A 27,896-nucleotide genomic window follows, 5' to 3' on the forward strand; every position below is an offset into this window, starting at 1 on the left:
CTAAAGTCCTGAGCACTGAATCTCACACAATTTAGCATTTGTTGCACTACCTGCAAATTGGGTACATCCAAGGTAGAATGCTGTTGCACTTTTAAATAAAATGCAGCTTGGATACTCTATGCCTATGTCCTTGGTATTGTAGTAGGATATTAGACTAGCAGAACTGTCAAGGATATGGAGATGATGCTGGTAAATATCACTCACAATGATGTTGTTAGATGGTGTAGCTGTTATATTGACTGGTTTAAACGGTTTATCTTCTGTATTTATATCTTGACACCCGGTGTATTCATTTAAAATATCCCCACTCTTGTCTAATACCAACACCCTTCCTCTTTCATCATATGAAAGGCAATCAACAACAAAGATATCCCCATTACTTGTGGTGGTAATACTTCTAGGGTATGAAAATATTCTTTGTTTATGTTTATCGTGTTCATACACGGTTAGATGATTCCCCGTCTGGTCCATTACAATCACCACTCTTCTTCCTGTCACAGGGAAGGATTTACCAGGACTCTTTGCACCTACAATAACCTTGTTGTTACTGGTTATATAGACAGACATTACCAATAATGGATCCACACTGTACTTTGTATCACTGACTTGTCCAGTCTTTCCATTGATAAGTTTAAGCTTTGTTGATCCATCTGAAATCAGTAGATCGTTATTTTGTGTGCCTTCTATACCTTGTATTGCAGTATTTATGGTTAATACTGTTGTAAGAATGTTCCCCTCTGGTTTTACTTTTTGTAAGACTTTAGATACACTATCACCCATCCACAATGACCCATCAGAACAAGCAGATATATGATGACAATATTTTAATCCAGTGGTGAACTCCTTATTCACTTTCATATTTAGTACAGTATTGATAGAACTTTTGTCTTCAAAAAGTGTCCCAAAATTTGATAGTGACATGCTTCCTGACTTAAACTTTGGCACACGTTTATGGATAACACTGACCCGATCTACATCATCATCAATGGATTTTGCTATGATGTCAGCATTCTCAAAGAAGAAAGGGATGTCCATGGTAGTTAGCATTTCATCTGCTGTCTCTAAATTATTTTTCACTTTTTGTCTCCTTGTTTTGACATTTTTCTCCTCTTCAGAAATTGAATCTTTGATACTTCTCATATTCTGATTTATCTCTTCTATGAGTTTCAGAGCATGTTTATCTACCTCTCTTTTTAATGCTTCTCTCTGACGTTGAATATCTTGAATGGTCTTCTGACAATTGGAATTCTCCCTGACTGATATTTCATCAAGTGTTTTCTCTCCTTCATCTAGCTTCTTATCATTCATTTCTAATTTTCCTTTTCTATTTTTCAGCCATTCTACTTTCATTTCATATGCTTCTTTAATTTCAATAAAGTTATGTCCAGTATGGCCTTTTGTAATACAGCTTGGGCAGGCCAGTTTATCACAATTACTACAGAAAATACAACATAATTGTGTTGTGTGTACTTTACACTTGATGTTTGTAAAGTCTAAGTATCTATTGGTACCACCCACTCCTACCTGTTTTATGTCTACTATTGTGTGGTCTTTGGCATTTTTAAACTTTGGATGAACTTTATCACAACAGTTATTACACATTAACAAGTCACAGTCAAGACATTTCCATTTTAACTTTGTCTCTGATTCACAAAGGTTACAAGAAATAATATCCTGAGCTTTTATGACAGATTTTGATAACGCCATCTTGTACAGGTATTCTTCTTCCTTGATTTGTAAGGTAAACATCCAGAAGAATACATTTTTATCTACGCTATATATAAGGTTTTAAATATCAGGTATATTGAGTTACATTGTGAACAAAAATAGCTTTGGTTTCTTTGATTTAAAGGTAAAAGTTCAGGAGACCAACACTAGTATTTAAATCTAAGATGTATTCAGTGATACTGTTTCAAAGAATTTAAATAACTCTGTAGGTTTGAAATATACTATCTATGGATCTATTATGAATATTATTGTAAACATCCAGGTAGTGTATGAGAATACGAAAAAATAAATCAGAATATTATTGTTCCAATATAAAGGGCCATTTAAGGGCAGTATGACATTAATTTGTATTCACAAAACAATATTAAAACTGATTTTGTAAAAAAAAAAAAAATGGAATATTTTTTCAATGTTAATATAGTATAAGATAAGATAAGATAAGATATTTTATTTTCCAATTATGGGCCCCAAAGGGCATAAACATTACAACATCAATAATTTTTTTCATAATACAATACAAACAATGAGATAAAAAAAAAAAAAAGTTAAACGAGAACTATTTAAGTTCTTAAAGAATACGTAGATAAAGAATCTATAGTATGTTTTTTTTTAATACTAATGCATTTTATTGCAAGTGTGGTTGATATAGATAACAACCAAGTAGCCCAAAAAGAAAAAAAGAAAAATAGATATCCACATATGTATAGTACACAAAAAGTTGGATCAATTAAATATATAATAATTAGCCAAAAAGAAAGTAGAAATTAAACATGTCCATGACTCATCCTGTGTCAGCAGCAAATAGGAAAGCATTATGGTTTCCTAAAGGCAGCTGACACCAGGGGGCGATACCTTATGGGCCATAGGCATGTAAAATGTGTGTAAATGTCTCTTTCCTACCTGTATCAAAAGCAAACAAGGAAGCATCATAGGTAACTTGAATGCAGTTGATACCAGGGGACGATGCCTCAAGGATATAAGAGAACATTTGAATAAATAATATATCTTAACAATTTTTTTTTTTTTTCCCTAATCGGCTAGTATGTTTGTGATATTCAGATGAATATAATTTTCTATGTCCAATCAAATGTATATACACACATAGATCTCCTTTAACTAATCTTCACTAAGGAAGATGTTTGTATATAAAATTACATATTATTTTAAGTAACTCAACATTTTCTACACTAAATAACCAGATAATTTTGCTTTGACTGTTCATATGATTAAAATAAGAATTATATTGTGCAATACTAGCTAACATACAATTTCTATCATCCTCAAATTTGTTACAATCAAATAGAAAATGAGCCTCATCTTCGACAGTATTGGAAGAACATTTATTACATATTCTGTTAATTCGGGGAATACCCTGATATCTACCTAATTCTATTTGTAATCTATGAGAAGATACACGTAATTTAGTAAAACTTCTTCTAAGTTCAAAATTCTTGATCAATGTTAGATATTTTTCAAAACCAAAATTTGTTTTATATAAAAGGTAGGTTTTCAGTTTACTGTCTGAGAATTTATCTATTTGTTTTTTCCAACAGCTAATAAACAATATTGATAGCTTGGTTTGTATATATTTCTTAAATTTGTATAAGGATTCACAAAATGGAGCATTTATGGCATTTGTATATTCAATACCAAGTATTTTAAAAACAACATTTATTGAACCATACCATGATGTTATATTCATGTGATGTAGTGTCTTTGATTGTGTATATGCCTCTTTTAATAGAGGAAAATTATCACCTAAATTCTCTAATCTATACCAGTACAATAACATTCCTTTTATAATATTAAAATATATTGGAAATCTTCCAAGTTCAGATAACACTGCAGCATTTGTTGTTTTCTTGTGTACCCCAAGTATAAATTTACAAAATTTTATATGAAGTTTCTCACAGGGTAAACCTGAATATAATTTTTCAAAAGATATATCTTCCTTCTTACATTTAGAGGAAAGAGAATTAAACATCCCCCATATTTCGCTACCATATAATAAAATAGGTTTTACAGTGTGGTCAAAAACATGAATACTTGTTTTTACATCAGGATTAAGTGATAAAAGATCTTTCCTTAATTTGAAATGAGCTTTCAGGGATTTTTTGTATAGTTCATTTTGAGCATAACTGAATGAACCAGATGAGCTTAAATATAAACCTAGGTATTTGTATTTTGAAACACATTCCAGATTTATATTCTGAAATGTGAATATCTGTTTTACATGTCTGCCTGCCTTGTTGAAAATCAGCACCTTTGTCTTATTAGTATTCACATTGAGACACCAATCTTTGCAAAATTTATCAAGCATTCCCAGCTTTTCTCGTAGTCCTTCAGCTGATGTAGATAATAAAACAATATCATCAGCATACATTAAACAATGTAGATCTTTGTCATTGACATTAACTGGGTCTCTAGTATCTGACAAATATCTGGGCAAATCATTTATGAATATCTTGAATAAATTCGGACTGAGGTTGTCACCTTGTTTGACTCCAATATCTAATGGGAAAAAATCACTTACTTGATTTTGAATTTTGACACATGATTTGCTAATTTCATACATACTTTTAATAATGTTATAAAAATAAGACCCAGCCCCAATATCTAGTAATTTAATCTTGATCCCTGTATGTATAACAGTATCAAAAGCCTTCTGAAAATCAACAAAACAGGCAAACAGTCTACCTTCTTTTGAATTACAGTATTTGTTAATAAGACAGTTTAAAATAAACATATGATCTGCAGTTCTGGCTTTCCTTGTGAATCCAATTTGACTATCATGTATAATATTATGTTCCTGAAGAAATTTGTCCAGTCTTAGACTTAATATTCTATTAAAAAGCTTTCCAATTGCACTTGTTATTGTTATTCCTCTATAATTGTTAGGGTCACTTGTATCGTTGCTTTTAAAAATTGGTGTAATATAACCTTCAGCCCAAGATGTTGGGTATATACCTGAAGACAGACAAGTATTAAACATCTGTTGAAAACTTTTTAAAAGGAAAGTCTGTCCATTCTTTATCATATTATTACTAATGTTATCCAAGCCTGCTGATTTATTGCATTTTAAGTGTGAAATGGCTTTGGATATTTCGGACTCAGTGATAACGGAGTCCAACTCGTTGAAACATTTTGAGTTTTCTAACTGTTTCAGTTTTTCACATAGCTCTGTATATCTACTTTGAATTGCATATATTCCTTCATCTTATATAAATCATGTATATCAATTCATATTAAGGGGCCTATGTTGCAGAGTTGACTAAGTAGTTACTACAGTAACACTGAGGTTGTGAGTTCAAACTCTGTTCATCATGGGGCGCACTAGACTTCAATCTTAATTGACCAGGATTGTCACTATTCTATTGAAGGTCAGAGATTTTCTCTGGGCAATCCCTCTTCCTCCACCAACAACAATATATATATATATATTAACAGAATCATATTATTATCTCTGTTTGTGAGGAGATCTTTTTAAAGTGCCAATCTGCCTAAGAATCAGACAAAGGAGATCACATGACAAATAAAAACAAACTAAGTTTACATTAATTGTAATTCAGAATGTACAATGGTGCACACATATTACATTTATTTCCTTTTTATGTTCTGATATTTCAAGATATCATTTAGTGGAAATGTAAAAGATATCAAAGGACAGCTCACTCTGTTTTTTTCTATCATTCTAACCAAAAGCATCTTTTCATATACCTTCTTTAGTTTGTAAATATTACCCGCATGTAAGAAAAAAATGACAAAAAGTTCTATTTCACTTCATATATTAGATACATTTTCATGTGAATTGAAATCAATTGAGGTAGAAGATGGTTGGTGAATTGTAAGTAGATGAGATGACAGGATATATATCATCAGCTGTATAGGAAGGGAGATAACTCAATTTAATTTGGATTATTTTTATTTTCAGGTGAACTTCACAGAGAATGATTATCATGAAGAATTTGACAAAGACACAATTGTTTACTTGTCAGGTGATTCCCCTAATGTACTTGAAGATCTGTCTGATGACCATGTGTATATAATTGGAGGACTAGTGGACCACAATCAGTACAAGGTTTGAAACTGTTTCATTTCAGATTTTTTTTTTTTTAAAGATAATTATATAACTTTGTGGTATGATTTGAGGACTCCATTCATTTTTATATGTTTAATGTACACCTTATATTTATCTGTTAGTGAGTCCTTTTACTGTGGATTCATCATTATTTGTTGGATACCAGTTTTGGTTGCTTTATTAAATGTTCAACAAAGAACAGATTTTCTATAGGCTTATATGCAGACTTTGGCAAAACCAAGAAATTAAATATCCACGAACATGCAAGATTTCCATAATCCACGAAAATAAATGAATCCATAGTAAAACAAATTACTAGTTTTCACACAAAGAGCTGAATTGAAAAAAAAATTAATAAAAGAAGTTTAATTTTGAGATATATGCTTTTTGTCTTGTTTTAACTTGTAACAATATACAATAAATTCTTTAAGAAAAAGAGAAAATACAATTATTTTTTTATTGTATTAATAATTTTTGTGTGTTATTATATTTATGAAGCCATTTTGATCATGCACATTACTAGTAAAAGAGAAATTGATTGTATTATCATATTTTTATGTTAATGTTATTTTATGTTATTTCAGGGCATGTGTCATCAGCTTGCAGTAGAACAAGGAATGTCCCATGCACAGCTACCTATTGGACAGTATATTGAGATGAAGTCTCGTAAAGTACTCACAGTTAATCATGGTAATAAGATTGAGAATGGAAATGGGGAATGTATCAAAGAGACAACAACCTGACCTTAGAAAAAATAAGAGCAGAAGGTCACCAACAGGTCTTCAATGTAACGAGAAATTCACGCACCCGGAGGTGTCCTTCAGCTGGCCCCTAAACAAATATATACTAGTTTAGTGATAATGAATGCCATACTAATTTCCAAATTGTACACAAGAAAAACAAAATGACAATTATACATAAATAACGACAAGACTACTAGCAGTTAACTGACATGCCAGCTCCAGACTTCAATTAAACTGATTGAAAGATTATGATGTCATCATATGAATATCAGGCACAATCCTTCCCGTTAGGGGTTTAGTATCATACCATCATAACATATATGAGAAGAACATAACCCGTGTCATGCCAACAACTGGTTTTTGAATAGATGTGTTTAGTTCCGATGCAAAGACCCTATAAGTGAATCAATACATTTTGTATTAACGCCAAAATATACAATCTTTAATGACCTGACAACAGTATCGTTACTATATCCCTTCTTAATAAGTCTATTTAAAGGATTTGTTAGTTTCTGAGGTGAATACTGACATTTTTGTGCTTTATAAAGAATATTTCCATAAAAAATTGGATGTGAAATACCTAAATGTATAAGAAGTCTGCATGTTGAGCTATATTTACGAATGATTTCCTTATACCGATGATAAAATTTAGTAAATGTTTTGACTAGTTTGTGATATCGAAAACCCTGGTGTAATAATTTTTTCAGTAATACAAGTACATAAATTTCTCTCGTTAAAATCTAAAACATTGTTACATACATGAAGGTTTTATGTAGGTTTATTCATGGGTTACAACATTTTTAAGGGAGATAATTCTTAAAGAATAACATAGTGCTTTATTGTCAAGCCTTCGACTTTAGTCGAAAAAGTGAGACTGAGTGATCCTACATTCCGTCGGCGGCGGCGTCAACAAATATTCACTCTGTGGTTAAAGTTTTTGAAAATTAAATAACTTTCTTAAACTATACTGGATTTCTACCAAACTTGGACAGAAGCTTTTTTATGATCATAAGATAGTATCTAGAAGTAAATTTTGTAAAAATAAAATTCTTTTTTTTCTGTTTTTTACTTATAAATGGACTTAGTTTTTCTGCGGGGAAACATTACATTTACTCTGTGGTTAAAGTTTTTTAAAATTTGAATAACTTTCTTTAACTGTTCTGGGTTTGTACCAAACTTGGACAGAAGCTTGTTTATGATCATAAGATAGTATCCAGAAGTAAAGTTTGCCAAAAAATTAATCCATGTTTTCCGTATTATACTTTTAAATGGACTTAGGGTTTTTCCCAGGAAACAACACATTCACTCTGTGGTTAAATTTTAAAAAAAAATTTAATAACTTTCTTATACTATTTTAAATTTGTACCAAACTTGGACAGAAGCTTGTTTATGATCAAAAGCTAGTATCTAGAAAGGAAATTTTGTCGATATTTGGTACCTGTGTATCTGTATTTTACTTATAAATGGACTTAGTTTTTCTTCCAGTTAATTTTACATACAGTCTGCAGTTACAGTTTTTCAAACATTTATTCGATTCATAAACTATCCTGAAATTTTCATCAAACTTGGACAGAAGCTTGTTACAATCAAAAGATAGTATCAAGAGGAATATTTTTATTGATTGGTTTCCTCATTTTTGTTGAGCCTGGGTGTTACAGCAAAAGTAGGCGATACACTGGGTTCCGCATAACCCTTACAAATTTTTGTGAAATTAATGCATCACGCCACATGTACCACAAACAAATTTTTTAAGCAGACAATATCTTCTTGTTTCCAAATGGTTTTGGTGATTGATTGATTTCAAGGTGTTTAAAGCTTCTTTTAGCAGAAATGACTTCATCATTTTTGGGGAGCCTTCGACCTTAGTCGAAAAAGCAAGTCTAAGCGATCCTACATTCCGTCGTTCGGTGTCGGTAGCGGGCGTCTTCAAATATTCACTCTGTGGTTAAAGTTTTTGAAATTTTAATAACTTTCTTAAACTATACTGGATTTCTACCAAACTTGGACAGGAGCGTATTTATGATCATAAGATAGTATCCAGAAGTAAATTTGTAAAAATAAAATTCCATTTTTTCCGTATTTTACTTATAAATGGACTTTGTTTTTCTGCTGAGAAACATAACATTCATTCTGTGGTTTAAGTTTTAGAATTTTAATAACTTTCTTAAACTATCCTTGGTGTGTACCAAAATTGGCCAGAAGCTTGTTTATGATCATAAGATAGTATCCAGAAGTAAATTTTGTAAAAAAATAAATCTGTTTTTTCCGTATTTTTATACGGCCGCAAAAATTGGTATCACGTTGGCATCGTAGTCTGCTTTGTCTGAATACTTGTAGTTTTCGCACTCTTACTTTTGTTTAAGTCAAAAGAAATCTGTGAAATTTGAACACAAGGTTTATGACCACAAAAGGAGGGTTGGAATTGATTTTGGACGTTTTTGGTCCCAACTGTGTAGGAATTAGGGACCAAGAAGGGCCCAAATAAGTATTTTCTTGGTTTTTGCACTATAACTTTTGTTTAAGGCAATAGAAAAGTATGAAATTTTGACACAAGGTTTATGACTATAAAAGGAAGGTTGGGATTAATTTTGGGAGTTTGTTTCCAACAGTTTAGGAATAAGGGGCCAAAAAAGGGCCCAAATAAGCATTATTCTTGGTTTTCTCACAATAACTTTAGTATAAGTTAATTGAAATGAAAGAAGTTGATAGTCACAAGGTTTATGAACAGAAAAGGAAGGTTGGGATTGATTTTGGGAGTTGAAGTCCCAACAGTTTAGGAATTAGGGGCTAAAAAGGGGCCCAAATAAGCATTTTTCTTGGTTTTCACACAATAACTTTAGTATAAGTAAATAGAAATCTATGAAATTTAAATTTATGACCATAAGAGGAAGGTTTGGATTGATTTCCGGAGTTTTGGTCCCAACAAATTAGGGGCCAAAAGGGCCAACTTTGATTTCATCAAATATTGAACTATTGGGGCTCTCTGATATACTGAATCTAACCATGTATTTATATTCTTAATTTCTGGTCCCGTTTTCAAATTGGTCTACATTAAGGTCCAAAGGGTCCAAAATTAAACTTAGTTTGATTTTAACAAAATATGAATTCTTGGGGTTCTTTGATATGCTGAATATACACATGTACCTAGTTTTTTTATTATGGGCCCAGTTTTCAAGTTGGTCCAAATCAGGGTCCAAAATTAAACTTTGTTTGATTTCAACAAAAATTCAATATATGGGGTTCTTTGATATGATGAATCTAACCATGTATTTAGATTTCGGATATTGGAATACCACAAAGGGATGGTAAGAATTGTCTTTGGGAGTTATGGCTCTAACCGTTAAGGAATAAGGTGCAAAAAAGGGGGAAAAAGGGTTTCCAGGTTAATGGACAATTACTTAAGTACAAAACATAATTTTAAAGTAGTGTAAGGTTGGTAATTGAAACTCATTTTAATATCTCACCTAAACTGCTCTTTAATTATGTATATTGGAAATTTGCCAAAAACTTTATTATTAATAAATTCCATTGGAAATTTGCCAAAAACTTTAGGTGAATGAACTTCATTGGAAATTTGCCAAAATAAAATGTTGCATTGGAGTTATCTTTCTTTGTCTGGAATAGAAGTTAAATTAACTTAAATCATGACTGTATGACATTTCATATTTGATGATGTATTTAAATGAGTAGTTATTGTTGAAAACTCCATAAGAAATTTGAATTGAGATAATTTTTGGAATAAGGGAAAGGGGGAGGTGAAAAAATTGGTGGGGTTCAATTTTTCTTATTTCAAATTTCAGAAATGAAAAAGAAAATTTCTTCAAATATCAAATGATTAATAATCCACTGCATACTGGATTGCTCAAAAGCAAACAAAAAATATTTTAAGTTCATTAGACCACATTCATTCTGTGTCAGAAACCTATGCTGTGTCAACTATTTAATCACAATCCAAATTTAGAGCTGTATCCAGCTTGAATGTTGTGTCCATACTTGCCCCAACCGTTCATGGTTCAACCTCTGCAGTTGTATATTGCTGGGCCCTGCTGAGCATCTGGTTTTAAATGGACTTAGTTTTTCTGCCGGGAATCATTACATTCACTCTGTTGTTAAAGTTTTTAAAACTATCCTAGCTTTGTACCAAACTTGGACAGAAGCTTATTTATGATCATAAGATAGTATCCTGAAAGCTTGTTTTGTGGAATCTACATATATCTGATCAAAGCATTAAAAAACAGCAAAGGTTCACGGGGAATTGTTTTAAGAATTCTTGTGAATTAATACATTAATTTAATAATATGCTGTGTAAATTGTCATATGAAGAGAAATAACTCCATTGGTTTATCCAAAATAACAAACAGTTCCGACTTTTGACCACTGCAAACTTAAAAGTGTTATTAATTGTGACACTCATGATCATGTTTTTGATATTCATTGTGCTTTATTAATTAATCTATATATTTTATTTCAGTTTTTGAAATTCTGTTGAAATATTCTGAGACAAAAGACTGGAAGGAATCATTCTTTTCTGTGATACCTCAAAGGAAAGTGGTCAGTAATACAGACAAAGAAGAGGCTTACACTAGTAAACAGGAAACAGATGTGGAGAATGCTCCTTCAAATGAAAATGGCAGTGACAGTAACCCAACAACAGCTGCTAGCAGTACTAATGAAGCAGGGGACACGCTTAGTAATAAACTTGAAAAAGACGATGTGAAATTGACCAAAACTGGTTGTGACAATACTGCAATGAATGATTCAAGCTGTAGAATGATATCTGATATAAAACAGGACTTTGAACTCTTGAAATTAACTAGTGATAAAGACATTCCTACTTCCTCCAAGGACAGCCAGTTTAAATGCAATTCCGTAAAAAGCAGACATTTTGAAAACGATTCTCAAGCAATAGAGGAGACAGATTTAAGCACTTTAATTTGTGATATTGAAGAGAATAAGCAAACAGCTTTAGATAATACAAATTCTTGAACATAATAACTTTTAAAGATTTGTTAATATATGTATGTGATTTTACATGCTTCATGGGGACACACAGGAATATGATGTTTTTGGAAAGATTAGAACTTGTTCTAAATCTTTACTTAGGCACCATCCTCCCTAACAACAGGACAGGTTACCTACTGTTACTTAATGTATTCACACTAAAATATAGTTCCCTATGTTTCTAATGTATGTGCACATAATACACAAATAAACTTAAAAAACTGGGTATATTATTGGAGCAGTTGATTCAAGAATGTATGTCATTAATGTGTGTTGATGTGCAGGCTTTTTTAAAAACATTTTGATTAGGTAAGTGGGTATTGATTCAACTAGTATGATTGACAACTGTCATTATCACTAAACAATCAGAGACAAGGTGGACCTTTAATTACAATGCCCAACCTCCTAAACTGCCAATCAAATTGACCACATTACCTATCAATCTCAGTCTTACCTAATTATACACACCAATATGCATCTAATTCTTAATACACAAGTATTTGACTTCATAATTGAATACACAAATGTGTATATTATTTGTTTGATATTAATAAGGATGGTAGATTTATTTATTGCCAATTACTTTTGATCTACATTACATAAAGTGATTCTGTAAATTAAATCTGAAAGACAAATGATTAATGGATTAACAAGATCTTAAAAAAATGAATTATGAATATAAATATGAATATATAAAAGGTAATCAAGTATGGCCTATAATTTACTTGATAAATATCCAACAATCATCTGTAATTAATCAACAATTTAGATTAGTTCACTTTTTTATCAGGAATTGGCTTGAAACAGTTTTAAAATTTATAAACTTTTAATTATAACAAACCATTGTTTATTAGTTTATTTTCCATCAATCATTATGTGTATTTCAGTCATTTGAATTTTTATTAGAAGTAAATATATATTTTTGCAATCAAGAAAGAATCCACATTTCAATAAAATAAGTTTTTTAATTGGTTTACGGTGAAAAATAAAATTGAAAATGCCCTGTGTTGAAAAGTACTTTAAAATTTGATCAAAAGGCACTCTAAAACTTTTAATTTTCAATGCCATATAACCTCTGTTTCAACTTACAAAATGCCCAAAACAACATTTTTAGATTATTTTTGTTGGCACTTTAAAGCTTTTAGCTGTTGGTCTAAATTTATGTCTTACAAGGATAGTTGGTAACAGTTACTAGAAAATTTTTTGCATTTGTTTGTTTTTTTGAGACATGTTCACATTCGGCAACATAATTTTGATTAGATATAAACAGCAGTTTAAATAAAATTGTGCAAATTTAGAGACCCATATTATTTAATTTGAGCTCATTTTATCCTCATACTGGAAAAGCAAGTAATTCTTTCTAAAGACCAGCTGCTGCTGTACATTTGTGTAAATGCAATTTTCAGCAATAGTGCTTTATAAATGTTCATTTTCCCCCACCATTATCGTACCTTAGTATGAAATAATTCTAACTACTGTTCTAATCTTTCCATGAGTGATATCCATCACTTTTGATTTTAATTAAAAAATGCATTCACAAATATTTCTCTATATTTTTTATCAAGCCTGTGACATTTGTCACACAAAGCTCGACATTGTGATAGTGATCTGGTGGTGGCAGTGTTAACTAACTTCTAAAAAAGCTTTATCTTTTAGAAGGTGGAAGATCTGGATGCTTCATAATTTGTATATAAATGCCCTATGTTACAAAGTTTCTGTCGGTCACATGTCCAATGTTCTTGACCTCAGTTTCATGGTTCAGTGACTACTTGAAAAAAAAGTTGAGATTTTTGGTATGGTAAATTTCTCTCTTATTATGAGTAAATATGATAACTATATTTGGTATGTGCATACCTTGCAAGGTCCTCATGGTTCATGCCTGTCAGTTTTCTCTTGACCTCGACCTCATTTTATAGATCAGTGAACACGGTTAAGTTTTGGTGGTCAAGTCCATATCTCAGATACTATAAGCAATAGGTCTAGTATATTCCGTGTATGGATAGACTTTAAGGTGTAAATGTCCAACTGGCAGGTTTCATCTGTCCTTGACCACATTTTTATGGTTCAGTAGTTAAAGTTAAGATTTTAAGCTTTTGTTTTTTTTCTTATACTACTGTGAAAGTACTTTAATTCGTGGGTATCAATTTTCGTGGTTTGAGCAATATTTACATGTTCGTGGGTTTTTAAATTCGTGGATTTTTAGTTTTAAAAATAAAATTAGAGCCTTCAGAAACAAAATTTACAAATAGTCTGGATTGAAGGAAATTGCAAAGTAAACATTGAACTGTGTAAATTGTAGTTACAACCCTAATTAACCCTTTATAAAGTGATCAACAGATTAAAGATCATCAAAGGTGTTAATTAGGCCATAAACACGTCACCTAAAGTAAACAGTAACATAAGCAAATGCACTAAATGTATCTTCAATTGTCAAACAATTTTTATTAAAATAAAGCTCAGCATGAAAATATTATTTCCCATATGTACGAGAACTATGAAGATATAATCCTGCATGCGGTTGTATTTTCGTGGCTGTTATTAAAGTATTCTCAAATTTGGCGTTATTTTATATTCTCTAGATCATATCAGTAGTCAAACCTACCGATGGGGATCTTTGCAAGTCTTGATTTGGACAATGGTTGTTTTATTTCGTTGGACACTTAAATTCGTGGATAAAGTCATCCACGAAAATTGGTACCCCACGAATAAAAGTACTTTCACAGTATATGCAATAGGTCAACTATATTTGGTGTATAAAAATATTTATTTATGAAGTATATGGTCCGAGAACACACTTATTTCGTAGTGCATTTCTTTTATAGATATAGGAAGATGTGGTGTGAGTGCCAATGAGACAACTCTCCATCCCAATAACAATTTAAAAATTAAACCATTATAGGTTAAAGTACGGCCTTCGACACGGAGCCTTGGCTCACACCCAACAACAACCTATAAAGGGCCCCAAAATTACTAGTGTAAAACCATTCAAACGGGAAAACCAACGGTCTAATCTATATAAACACAAGAGTGCACACGCTGAAATGTCTCGCCTTCTTTACTAATCATTGATATTATGCTGATAGTCAGTATAAAGCTTTTTTAGAAACTGTCAAATAAACTTCGGCTGTTGTTTGCTTTATGGTCGGGTGGTTGTCGCTTTGACATATTTACCATTTCCTTTCTCAATTTTAATTTTATTAACATTAACCAAAATAACTAACCTAAGACCAACGAACCATGAAAATGAGGTCAAGGTCAGACGAACCATGCCAGACAGACATGTACAGCTAACAATGCTTCCATACAACGAATAAAGTTGACCTATTACTTATAGTTTAAGAAAAATAGACCAAAGCACAAAAACTTAACAATGAGCAATGAACAATGAAAATGAGGTCAAGGTCAAATAAATCCTGCGCGACTGACCTATAGATCATAAAATATTTCCATACACCAAATATAGTTGACCTATGGCATATAGTATTAGATAAAAAGACAAAAACTCAAAAACTTTACTTTGACCACTCAATCATGAAAATGAGGTCAAGGTCAGATGACATCTGCCCGCTAGACATGTACACCTTACAATAATTCCATACAACAAATAAAGTAAACCTTTTGCATAAAGTATAAGAAAACAGACCAAAACACAAAAACTTAACTATAACCACTGAACCATGAAAATGAGGTCAAGGTCAGATGACACCTGCCAGTTGGACATGTACACCTTACAGTCCTTCCATACACCGAATATACTAGCCCTATTGTTTATAGTATCTGAGATATGGACTTGACCACCAAAACTTAACCTTGTTCACCGATCCATGAAATGAGGTCCAGGTCAAGTGAAAACTGTCTGACGGGCATGAGGACCTTGCAAGGTACGCACACACCAAATATAATTATCCTTTTACTTATATTAAGAGGAATTCAACATTACAAAAAATCTGAACTTTTTTTTCAAGTGGTCACTGAACCATGAAAATGAGGTCAAGGACATTTGACATATAACTGACGGAAACTTCGTAATATGAGGCATCTATATACAAAGTATGAAGCATCCAGGTCTTCCACCTTCTAAAATATAAAGCTTTTAAAAAGTTAGCTAACACCGCCGCCGTAGCCGCCGGATCACTATCCCTATGTCGAGCTTTCTGCAACAAAAGTTGCAGGCTCGACAAAAACGAGAAAAGAACATATATGAAAAGAAAAAAAAACCACCTGCGCTTTCTCAAAGAAACTTTTACAGTGTGTTGTACTACTTTTGGGACAAATTATATCAAAATTATAGAAAACTTCATCGCCTCTAACTCAAAATATGGACAATTTTATGTTTAGGGCATCTTGAAATCTTTTGACTGCTTCTGAAGTGCTAATTTTAAACCTTTTTCAGCTGGACCAAATCACTACTTTCCTTTAAAATTCTGGACCCAAATTTTTAAACAGTGTAATTGGTTTGTTTTTCTTATACTGTATGCCAAAGGTCTACTATATTTGGTGTATGGAATGATTGTAAGGTGTACATGTCTAGCTGGCAGGTGTCATCTGACCTTGACCACATTTGCATAGTCCAGTGATCAAAGTTTAGTTTTTGAGTGTTGGTCTTTTTTCTAATGCTATAAGCAATAGGTCAACTTTACTTGTTTTATGAAAGAAATTGTAAGCTGTACTTGCCTGCCTAGCTTGGTTCATCTGACCATGACCTGAGACATTTTCATGGTTCATTGGTCAATGTTTTGCAAATTTTTGGTTCTTCCCTTGCCGGAATTCGAACCCATGCTACTGTGATATCGTGACACCAAATCGCCTGCACTGCAGCCGTCCCGCTAGACTATACTTTACTATAGATAATTTAGCTGATCTGTAACTATAACATCTTCATGCCTTATATATCATGTACTGCAGTACGCCGCTAGATTAAAACTGACGTGGAAAGGTAACACACGGCCAGCGAAAGCTTTTTTTTTTGTAGAGCCCAACGGGACGGCTGCAGTGCAGGCGATTTGGTGTCACAATATCACAGTAGCATGGGTTCGAATCCTGGCGAGGGAAGAACTAAAAATTTGCGAAAGCAAATTTACAGATCTAACATTGTTGGGTTGAATGTTAGACGAGTTGTATATACATTATGTACACAGCCATGTATCACCATCATTGATGGCGATCCGATGGATACATCTGTTGTAGAGTTGTCACTGACTCAGACATACTTATATATATATATATAATGCCAAACAAGCATTTGGGTTTACGATTGCATTTCTTTTTTTAAAGAAAGCAACTTGTTTGAGTTACATTTAGCATTTATAGATGTTTCTGGATGATTGATTGCCTCTATTAAGATAAAGTTGTGGTCTGTTGTTCATCTGGTTTAATAATCCATTTGATTAAATCTGAGCCTATGAAACTGCCTACAAATATTACTGGCATTTGTTTTCTTTTTGTAGTAGGTGAAGAGAAGGGTTGTGATTTTTTGATTGGCAGTTGCATAATGATTAAACTCAGATAAAAAGGTTCTTGTTTTCTCTCTTATATTATTATATTTAATAATTGAAGAAAAAAATTCTAGAGTAACTATGGGCCAAATATATTTTTTCTGTACTTCTGTTTACTGGCCGCCTTAGTATTCTCATAGTATCATGTACATGAGTGTGGAAGATTAGGTGGCACCAAAGACTTTAAAACTGCTGGTAAAACTGGTATTAACTGCTTCTCTGCTAAGCACGAGGCATTATGGGATAAAAGCAGAGACTGGTTGGCTCAGAGTAAAGTGACATGTCTGCCTGCAGACTGTTACCTTGTGAACAAGTTATCACCCTAAAGATTCAGCTCAGCATTTCTATCTTGTACAAATCAGGTTAAACATTTATGTTACATTAACATCCTGTTCTGAAAATGCATAGTAGTTTGCCAGTAGACTTCAAGAAGCCATCAATCATCACCTGTTCACTTGATCTTTTAAAGTAACACAACATGCATTATTATTTCAGATTGTCACATATTTTATCAAGTGGCATTTTGAATTCTTTCTTTTACAGTGACTTGTAAGTGTTGCTATCCAGCAATTGCAATTCATTCAAAATTTTGACCAAATTGCAATTTGTTTTATTAAACCAAATTTTCAAACAGTCAAGTCACTGTAAGCTAAACAGCTAGTGCTTGTTTCAATTTTACTCTATTATTAATTGCTATAATATAATTAAAATTATTGAGGAAGAAAGTATTAAACCAAACAACTGAATTAGTTTATCAAAGCATGCTACAGGTTATCTCCTTTTTATAAAATGCATGCAAATCTTAAGACCCTAAGGCTGTACAGTGACCTATAGTTGTTAACTTCTGTGTCAATTTGGTCTCTTGTGGACAGTTGTCTCATTGGAAATCAATCCATATGTTCTTTTTTATACCTAAAGCTTGGAAGGTAATACTTTCAAACATGGAAGAACTAGGACAATTACCATAAGTAAAACTAAAGTTAACCTTTAACTAAGGGAGAAAGTTTGCTTTGTTTGAACTTTTTTTCTTTTTTACATTGTACTGTCGTCAACTTATTGCACAGAAACTGTTTGAAGCTGGTTGACCGCCAATTTGCCTTCAATCAAGGACCATTACTCCTGAATGGTAAAATTGAACTGTTCCTTGATTCAAAACTTATTTTACCACAGAGACTTTGGAAGTTACAAATCTTTGAAAGTTTCATACAGTTTATGTAAATGTCAACTTTGAATGTTGTGAATGTGTCTTCTGACAAACAGATATATTTTTCCAGAGAAAATAATAAATAAAGTTTAATTGTATTAATTTTTAATAGATCTAGAACATAAATAAACATAACATATCTATGATAAGTTACTGAAAACATATAAAAAATTGACAACTAAAAATATATGTATATAAATTATAAATAACAAAATAAGTTGGACAGACTTGTTCAAGTATAAAAATTTTATCAGGACTGTTTTTTGTAAAATTATATATAAATATAAAGCTTTCTAAGCTTTTATACACATAAAGACTAAACACAAAACTTAACATATGCATAAAAATAATTCACCAATTAGTGTTTTTAGACATGTATAGTGTCAACAATAAAAGTTTTAACATTTTAATGTTTATTTAATTATTTAGTGTTGATTGAAAATAAATAGATTTAAAAAAAACAAAGTTCTATATTATATTTTAGTTGACTACAAGAGGCCAGTAGGTGGCCTTTTATCCTTACTCTAATGATAAAAAATAAATGTTTGAAAAAATAGTCTTAAACAATTTAGTTTTACATTTTACATAATTTACATTCTACCAGCAAAGAAAGAATCCTATTTATTTCATATTTGTAATGAATTATGCCAATATAACAATCAGCCAAAAAAAAATCCCAGCTTTAGGTAATTGGAATTGTCATTAAAAAAATTGGTATAAATTCATTTCATCAATATAAATACCGGAATGTTGGAATAAAATTCAATTATCAGACTGGAATGTACATAAGTTCACCTTGTAAATGTCAAATTTGTAAGTCATTTAGATAAAAAATTTCATTGAATGAATAAATGTAGTCCTGATTTCTTAAACTTGGAGCAGAAGGGCCACTCCACCAAGGATCCATTTACTGGCCTTCTCCTTGGACTTGAGGTTAAAGGTCCAGACAAATGTTGGTCCTCTTGTCTTGGTCTTATACACAGGACACTCATAAATATTCCTAGTGTCCATGCGGTCAACAGGAATAGCCTTAATGAAGATAACAGGCATAGCTGGAGCAAGGTCTTTAAGGCGGGCCTCTGAAATCAAACTGGTCTGCATATCCCAGCGGGCACCTTCCATGAAGAGACCATGGACATAAGCACCTTCCCTAGGAGGTCCAGCCATATCTTCTCTGGTCTTTTTAGTGACGTCACATTGTAGCGCCATACGATCCAGTGGCCACTCATTCTTTCTAGCCATCTGCTGCATAATAGCTGTTAAGAATGACTGTGGATTGAAGAAGCCACCAAGCCAGACAGCCGCTGGGAGTTGGAAGTCTGAAACCCATGTTTCAAGTTCTTTAATTCTAATCAGTAAGTCAGCATACCATGTACCAAGACCATGCAGGGATGGGTAGGCTTTCTTGGACCAACCCTCTGGAACCACATCCAAGAACAAGGAATTTCCTAAGCTCTCCATATCAGCTGTGATGGTCAACTCTCCCTGGAAAATGATGAAATAAATTATTGAAGAGTTTATATAATCCATATTAGTTATTAAAGAGTTTTAAAGATTATATATTAATCAGGTTTTTAGTCTTGCTAACAAATACAAATATATATTTTTTGGCATAAATATTCTTTTTTCACCATTCCATCAAATTTTTAACTTAAATTACTGCGCATATGTATGATTCTAAAGTATTTCTAAGAACTATGTGCAAAAACAAATGCCTTTAGTTTTATCAGATTTTCAAGGATAAAACAAACTTATTACAATATCTTTTTTTGTTTAACTTCTTTTTTAGCTTATAGATGTACAGTGATTCACCTATTCTTATACACCTTAATTGTCCCATTCTAAACTTTCTGGCTATGTGTAGCAACAATTCAGCCCCACCTGTACATGGACTATATACACATTGTTAGACTATGCACAATTTAGAGCTTGACACCTATTTATTATTTGACCTTTACAATTTCATTTCTTAACTTGTGTCATTGGGTCTCTTTTATTTATACTTCCTACAGGACGACTGGCTGTCCTACAATTCTGCATTCTTTACTTTTTTAAACCATTTCTCTCTATATTTTTTAATATTTTTGGCCCATGTTTCTCTATTCTTTACATCAATTTAACATCCTATTATTTCTCTTTCTTTATTTTTTTATCTATTTTTTTCTTTTCTTTTAATTGTTTGGACCATTTTTCTGTAATATTTGCCAATTATTCTGTATTCTTTAAACCTAATCCAGGCCCTCAGACATTTGAGAGAATAAAATTTGGTAAGCTACCTTTAATCCAAGGTCCAGTTCTTTAAGTGTACGTCTTATTTCTGAGGTGAGTCCATTCATTCTCTCCGTCTCCTGGAAGGCTACAACAACATATGGTGTCCTCTCTTCCAGAGGAACTTTAGCCATCACCTCTAACATGTTGAACTCATCAGGTAGTTTCTCAACAATCTCATCCAAAATACTCTTGATCTAAAAAGTCAATTGAAAGTGCATTATAAAAATGATATTACCAGTTGTGTATTACAAAAAATGTATATGATTTTGATATTGTAATATGATGTGGCCATGTATCTATTTCAATTTATATTGTACTGTGGATTCATTTATTTTTCGTGGGTATCAATTTTCATGGATTGCTGAAAACTTGCATCTTCGTGGACATTTGATTTTGTGGTTTTGTAGATCTTAGTATACAAAGCCTAATATGTTATTCTTTGAACATCTGAATTCATGGTTGACCTGTACCCACGAAACCCACGAAAAATTGGTATCCAACGAAAAATCATGAATCCACAGTAGTCAACTTTTGTGGGTAGTTTGATGAATTACACCATGTTCTCCCTTTTTATATTCATATGAAAAATGCATATATCAGAATGTATTTTTTAAATTTATATCTACCACAGTAATTTGTGGATTCCTCATAGTTTATTTAAATGGGTGTCTCTTCCTATTGAAAATGCAGTTGTACATGGCAAAAGGACCAACTGTTTAAATTTAAAAAAAAAATTGTATCATTCCCTCACAACATAGTTAGAGACTGGATAATTGTAACAAATTGCTGACAACATGCAAAAGTTGATTAATTACATCTGATCGTAATTAAAAATTCCTGGTTTCATTGTTACTTACAAGTACAAGAAGCATCCTGCTTACTTAAGATTCATTTATATTTTGATGTTTGGGTTTTATTTTTCATGGAAACTTGATTTTGGAATCTTGACAAATAGTGCATATAAGTATATATATGAAATTTGTACTCTTTCAAACAATTATATTTGTTGTCCATTGTTGGTAACAGTATTTTGAGGGAATGTGTGAAGTAAACATTTCTTTATTTAATAGGGGTGTCAGGATGAGTACAATACTAGATCAGCTTAGATATATATATACAAACCTTTTCTTCCCTACTAACTCCAGTACCAGCAGAGGCTCCAGCGTCTCTAGGCTGCATCTCAAATACAGTTCTGAACAGGTTCTCAGATGTCGTGGTCAAGAACTCAATCTCAGCGTTAGGATGGAGACCATATAAATATGGACTTTCTTGTGGTAAACATTCATCAATGAAAGCATGGTATCCCTTGTAGTCAGAGTTTGGTGGGATAGGGAATCCTGGGGCTAGGTATAATTCACCATCAAGCTGGAAGAAAGAATTCATTATTACTTTATATGTTTTACTGTTGAACTGAACATATAAAACTGAACCATGCATCATACATCAAACAGGAACTTGTCTAAATTAAACTGTTGTTTCAATATTTACAATGAAAACTGTGCAGTATAAATTTAACCGGTGTCAACTCAAAATATCACAGTCGCTCATTTAACCTCTTCTCTACCAGATTTCATACACAGACATCCCTCCCCCCCCCCTTCATTTTGAGACATATAATATGCTATGAGATGTACATTGATCTTTTTCGATTGTCTGATTTTAAAATCGTCAAGTATTTCTATGCTATTCAGAAATATGAGAAAATTGGCCTTTTATAATTTACTGTTCCTAAATCCTTCTTAGACCTTTATATTAGGTGCCTTTACACATTAAACTTATTTTTATGCATTTAGTCAATCTAGCTTTCATCCTGAGATTTTAAAAAAAAAGAACATTAAGGTGTATTAGAAAAACTGCAATAAATCTAAGTCAAAGTAACCTGAAGAAAGGTTTTTCAAAAAGACAATATTTATTTTAATATATGTAACCATTGTTTAAAAGCACATAATGACAGAATTGATTTCAAACAATCTGTAGTATGCATATTGTTGAACACATGAGCATTTTATGCTATAATCTTACCATATCTGGATGCATGTAGACTTCTAGATATGTCTTACAAAGACGTCTGTCCCAATCATCTGTGATGTGTCCACCGTACATAATCTCTCCAAACAAGTATCTCAGATCTTCCCATGGAACCTTGGTATTAGCCTCTAAGTAATTGTACAACACCATAGCACTGATGGTCAGATCTCCAGTATTGTATGGGTATACTCTGTTCCAGCCCTGGGGTCCAAACTTACGTCTCTCACAGACAACGGCATGGAAGTAACATAATGAGAACAAGATGCTCTTGAACTCACTCTCTCGGGCACACATTTCCAAAGTGTCCTAGAAAAAAAAGGAAAAGTTTTATTTTAACTTGGAAAAGTTTAATATTGTTAATTTGCATTTTTTACAAGTTGTCCATTTTAAAATTAAGTGTAGGATATTGGCTTGAACATTCATTAAGCTAATAATGGCATGCATGTCAGCTTCTCATTAGAAAATGTTTGCCCATAATCTATTCAATATTTCCCTGCAAAATCTACTTAATTCATGGTGGGTTTTTTTAAAAAGATTTGCCAGTTAAATTTTTCACAACATATAGAAAACTTTTGTTTCTGTCCAAATTTTTAAAATGCTAATAGTTATATGTCAAAAACAAGAGAATGGAAATGCATGTTTCATTAGATTCATCATTATAGGCTCTAGAACATAACAAATGAAATTGTGAACCAATTTGTTGAATAAATAGGGATTAAGATACATGTAACATGCTAGTAACAATGGGGTGGGGGATGAAAGGGGTCTCATCCCAAAATTCCTGAAAAAATAAATGCCAAATCCTCAATTCCAGTGAAAATAATTTATATCTTTTGTCAGGTTTGACCTAGCTTAGGTTCAAACTATAGATTAGGTGCACTTGAGGAGATCATTCTAATACTAGTACAAGATTTTTAAAAATTTGTATTTAAAACCTTCTTTAAAAAAATAAGGCACAATTGGTCTTTAATTTTGATTACGCAGACAATTCTTCTGTTATGGAATGAAAAATTACCTGGTCAAAGTTGTCCAAAGCTTTATGAAGATTAGCAAACATGCCAGTTGGAGGTTCGTTGGTGATTTTAATGGCTGCCTCTAGGATACCTTGTGGTATGATATGATATTCAACAGATGCTGCTGGCTCAGCACTTATAAACACACGATAATCTGCATGGCTTTCTTCGCTGTAGGTTTCAAGTTTCTTCTCTAGTGTAGATAGCCAATTTTGCACTAAATGAACATTCTGAAATATATGATAAAACACATTAAAAAATTCATAAGTTTCAGTGAGTGGAGAAATTACTAATGAACACTGTCAGATTGTTATTGCTTAATTATACTGTAGATTTTGTGAGAAAAGCAATAAACCCAAAACACAATATTAATTTATTCTAGACAATTTTAACAAATCCTTCTGTTTTTCTTTTATTCAAAGAAGGCAGTGTTTTATTGGGTTCTTTTGTATTTAGATTTCACAAATATTATCAAATTTAGAAAATAACATTTTACAGAAAAAACACTTTAAAATTTCTCAATATGAGCATGCATACCTGTAAAATGACCCAGTGTCCATCTTTGGCTGCAATATCTAAGGCCTGTTCAGCAACAACTTCTTGACCTTGTCCTAATGAAATGTTATGGAAGTTCTTGTTGTCGTCTGTAAATCCGATCTTTTTACCATGCATTTCCACATCCTTCAGTGGATTGACACCAGGAGACAAGATAAAGAATATTGGAGAAGATGGACCTGATTCTTCAAATGATTTGGCAAAGTCCACACTTCTGCCTTCAGTATATTTTACACCAAGCTTTTCTGTTACAAAGTCACTAAAAAATAAAGATAATGTTTTTAAGAATAAAAACCCTGTTGGAGTGGTAAAGGGTGATTTACATAAACTTGCTAGCAATTTTTATTTCACATGTTTTTGGCTTGTACCTCATTCACTGTGTTGCATGTAAATTAATAATATTTATTCATCTCGCAAATGCACATAACCCTTTCATGATCCTCACTGTTGTCCATAAGGTTTCAAACTATCAGTTCTTATTGTTTGTTTTTTTGGAAATACAGACAAAATCTTAACTCTATGATAACTTTTGGCTGAACAGATTTTTAAGGATTGGCGCTTCATGAGCATAACATTAGCTTTTTTCCGATTTTTATTTTATATTTTGATGCATAAGTATTTTTTATTCCCCTACCGACACAACAACAAGTTAGCATTTTGTTCCAGTATAATGACTTTTATCCGGTAGGGGACTATGTATTGCTATGCAATACTCTCAGAATGCTTGTTATATCATATTTTCAATACTTAATGACATATACAAGTTAAAATTAGGTCCCATGCTTTGTTGCGATCTGAAAAGGAAATATTCCACATAAATTTTCTAGAATAATTTTCGATTAGTATCACTGTTTCATTTTGACATTTGAAATGTACAGGAAAATGCATGAATGTGAAAGACGTCTTTAAGGTGGTAGACCTTGGTTCAGGGAGATAACTCTTTACATCAGTAATGCGTTTGTAAAAGTCAAGTTTTATCAAAGTATCTTAAGCATTTACCTGAAACAGATTGGAAAAAATCTATGTAACATAGAAGCTTAAAATATATCTAGGAAAATGGTTGAGACAAACGTACTGATGATTTTAAGAGTTATTTCCCTTAACCTAGGTCTACCTCCTTAAACAGAAGGAATATGTCTTTGTCTGACAGCAGAAAACTATCACTGAGTTAATATCTGGTCAGTATATTTAATATTCATCAAAAGCTTTAAATAAGGTAACTTCACTGAAAAATTGTTTATCATAGAATTTAAATAAATTTGATCATTTGTATTAATTGAGTTAACACAGAAATTGTTTCTAGTGTAAACTCCACATGTTTCCTTGCATACTTACGTGATAGCATAAGTCATTCTGTCAGGTCTCAGAGCTCTCATCATACAAAGTTTCTGCAGGGAAGACTTATTTTTCCATTCTTGTGGGAATTTTTCCTTTTCAGGTGCCTCACTTTCTACAAACTTTTTCCATCTCTTTGCTGATCCTTCAATGTCACGATCCAAATTACGGAACTCCTCCATGTTGGCCATTGCCTGAAATAAAATCAAAATTTGGACCCTTTGAGGTATAGGTATTTGAAATTTTTGGACACGTTTTTGATCTCAAATCGAAAACACATATTATATCAAATGACTACTTAAATTTTGTTACTTGAACAGAACCAATAAGTAGAGATTTAAAGACTGTTTTTTGTTTTGCATTACACATCAAGAGTTTTTGTTCCGAAACATTAAATCAATCCCAAAATGCTGAGTCCAGTGGACTAAAATAGTGTGCTATGAAACCCGTAAAATATACGAGTTCATGTTCAATAAGTAACAGATCCTACAAAGACAAGGCTACTTAGGTTCATTATTCCAACTAAGAGTTTAAAGTTATCAGTCTCTTCCTCACAATGTTTCAGGTTGAGTGAAAAAATATAGTTTACAAATTTACAGTCAGAGAGGGATTTAGATGGGGCCTGGGAACCTCTTATGGAGCTTCAAAAATGATAAATGCATAGGCTTTTTACAAGTATCACTCCAAACATTGGGTTGTGAAAGTGTCCTCAACTTTTCGAAAATCCTTGATCTGTACCTGTCCATAATTGGTTCAATCTTGTCGGGGATATAAAAAAACCCAAAAAAAAAACCCACTAAAATATCAATGATTTACAAACCTTAATTCCTCCCCAGCTGCTATTATTCAAGAAATCTACAGGACTGGTAATATTCTGTACGATAGGGAATCGTAGAAGGAAATCCAGTTCTGCTGGGTTTATGTCTTTAGACATCAACAAAACCTGAAAGATAAAATCATCAATTTAAATTTACTATGGGTATACATTTCAGTTATGCAAACAGCTTTTCAACCACTCAGGGGTCATGTCATTGCATTATTTTACCCATCAGTAATAGATTTCTTAATTATTTTTTTAACAAAATGCTACAGTTGATTCTAACAGGCAACTAAAAATTCTTGTATTCCAGGATGGTAGTTCATGCAAATAACATGTGTAATGCATGGTAATATCAATCTAAATAAATACAAACATTCTTTCACTTAATTTTCTCCATCTTTAAGCAAGTTTCTGAGCATTTTTTTTTTTTTGTTTGACTTTAAAAAAAAAAAAAAATTATCTTAATTTCTGTGTTTAAAAGTAAATCGAAAGGCATAGAGCCAAGTCTGACCTTCGTTTAATTATCATAAAAATTTGACAAAGTATTTAATTTAAACCTTTGACAAAAAAATAAAAAATCAAAAAATTTGAACCAAGCAATTTATCAGAAAAATTACACTGGTTATATAGTAGTTTGACAAACACTTATTTTGATCAGTGAGAAGCTTAATATTTCCTTAATAGCACAACGTAATTAAAACGTTCAGGTGATTTTACAGAGTTATCTCCCTGTAGTGTTAGGTACCACCTTAATGTAATTATTGAACTGTGTTTACCTGGAATGTCATCTGTGCTGTGAATATAATCTTGTCTCTTGTAAACAGACCTCTAGCAGTATACATGAACACAGAATATGTTATACAGTCAATCAAGTTGTCCACCCTTATTTTCAGTTCTTCTGAGGCTTCAGCTCTGTCTATAGCTTTCTCAAATACAATACTGAAGGCCTGAAAAAGAAAAAGAGTTTAAAAAAAATCAGAATTAGTTTCAAAACCACATATAAATGTTTCAGACCATATGAGTATTTGGACCATATACTTTTTCAAAATATGCATACAGTCCGACTGTACACAATACGGTCTAACTAATTTTAAGAAGTTGGTCAAGTTTATTACATACAAATGTATATTACTGATCAACATAACTGGAATCTCAAATTAATATAAAAAGTTCAATTAATTGAAATGACAAGAATGTGTCCCCAGTACACAAATGCCCCACTCGCACTATTATTTTCTATGTTCAGTGGACCGTGACATTGGGTAAAAACTCTAATTTGGCATTAAAATCAGAAAGATCATATCATTGGGAACATGTGTACTAAGTTTGAAGTGGATTGGACTTCAACTTCATCAAAAACTACCTTGACCAAAAACTTTAACCTGAAGCGGGACAGACAGACGGACGGACGAACGAACGGATGGGCGGACGAACACAATGCCCCTCTACTATCGTAGGTAGGGCATAAAAACTTAATATTTAAAATATTCAAAGAGTCACGTTTATTTAATCTGTTAATCTCCTGTATTATGTCAGTAATATATGAAATTGAATTATGCACACTGCAAATGAAGTTACCGGAATTAAACATAATGTGAGAAAAAAAGCCTTGGGTGAGAGTGCCA

At 32.1% G+C, this 27,896-nt stretch overlaps 3 protein-coding genes across 3 annotated transcripts in view; 1 reads left to right on the plus strand and 2 right to left on the minus strand.

Annotated features, from left to right (window-relative positions):
- On the minus strand, positions 1-1,707 carry LOC134726222 (uncharacterized). Its single transcript, XM_063590624.1, has one exon. The coding sequence runs from the start codon at positions 1,705-1,707 to the stop codon at positions 1-3; it is 1,707 nt and encodes a 568-aa protein (XP_063446694.1).
- Positions 1,708-4,817: 3,110 nt separating this feature from the next.
- LOC134726223 (tRNA methyltransferase 10 homolog A-like) lies at positions 4,818-11,535 on the plus strand. Its single transcript, XM_063590625.1, has 4 exons — positions 4,818-4,841; positions 5,660-5,806; positions 6,391-6,496; positions 11,021-11,535. Exons 1-4 carry the CDS (start codon positions 4,818-4,820, stop codon positions 11,533-11,535), a joined length of 792 nt encoding a protein of 263 aa, XP_063446695.1.
- A 7,164-nt stretch (positions 11,536-18,699) lies between these two features.
- The window catches only part of LOC134724759 (dynein beta chain, ciliary-like), a 59,566-nt gene continuing 50,369 nt past the window's right edge, over positions 18,700-27,896 (minus strand). Inside the window, exons 39-47 of the mRNA XM_063587983.1 lie at positions 27,048-27,218; positions 26,272-26,394; positions 25,452-25,645; positions 24,099-24,375; positions 23,564-23,791; positions 22,543-22,854; positions 21,643-21,885; positions 20,526-20,714; positions 18,700-19,734 (exon numbers count right to left, since the gene is read on the minus strand). Of these exons, the coding sequence (XP_063444053.1) occupies positions 19,117-19,734; positions 20,526-20,714; positions 21,643-21,885; positions 22,543-22,854; positions 23,564-23,791; positions 24,099-24,375; positions 25,452-25,645; positions 26,272-26,394; positions 27,048-27,218 (2,355 nt within the window). The 3' untranslated portion in view covers positions 18,700-19,116. The remainder of the gene's footprint in view (positions 19,735-20,525; positions 20,715-21,642; positions 21,886-22,542; positions 22,855-23,563; positions 23,792-24,098; positions 24,376-25,451; positions 25,646-26,271; positions 26,395-27,047; positions 27,219-27,896) is intronic.

Source organism: Mytilus trossulus, chromosome 7 (assembly GCF_036588685.1).
Source record: "Mytilus trossulus isolate FHL-02 chromosome 7, PNRI_Mtr1.1.1.hap1, whole genome shotgun sequence".
In the NCBI taxonomy this organism is placed as follows: Eukaryota; Metazoa; Mollusca; class Bivalvia; order Mytilida; family Mytilidae; genus Mytilus; species Mytilus trossulus.

Coding starts and splice junctions, on each gene's coding strand:
- LOC134726222 (XM_063590624.1), bottom strand. CDS start 1,707: ATGGCGTTATCAAAATCTGTCATAAAAGCTCAGGATATTATTTCTTGT.
- LOC134726223 (XM_063590625.1), top strand. CDS start 4,818: ATGGCTTTGGATATTTCGGACTCA. Junction 4,842..5,659: donor CTTTGGATATTTCGGACTCA/GTGATAACGGAG, acceptor TTTTATTTTCAG/GTGAACTTCACAGAGAATGA. Junction 6,497..11,020: donor AGTACTCACAGTTAATCATG/GTAATAAGATTG, acceptor ATTTTATTTCAG/TTTTTGAAATTCTGTTGAAA.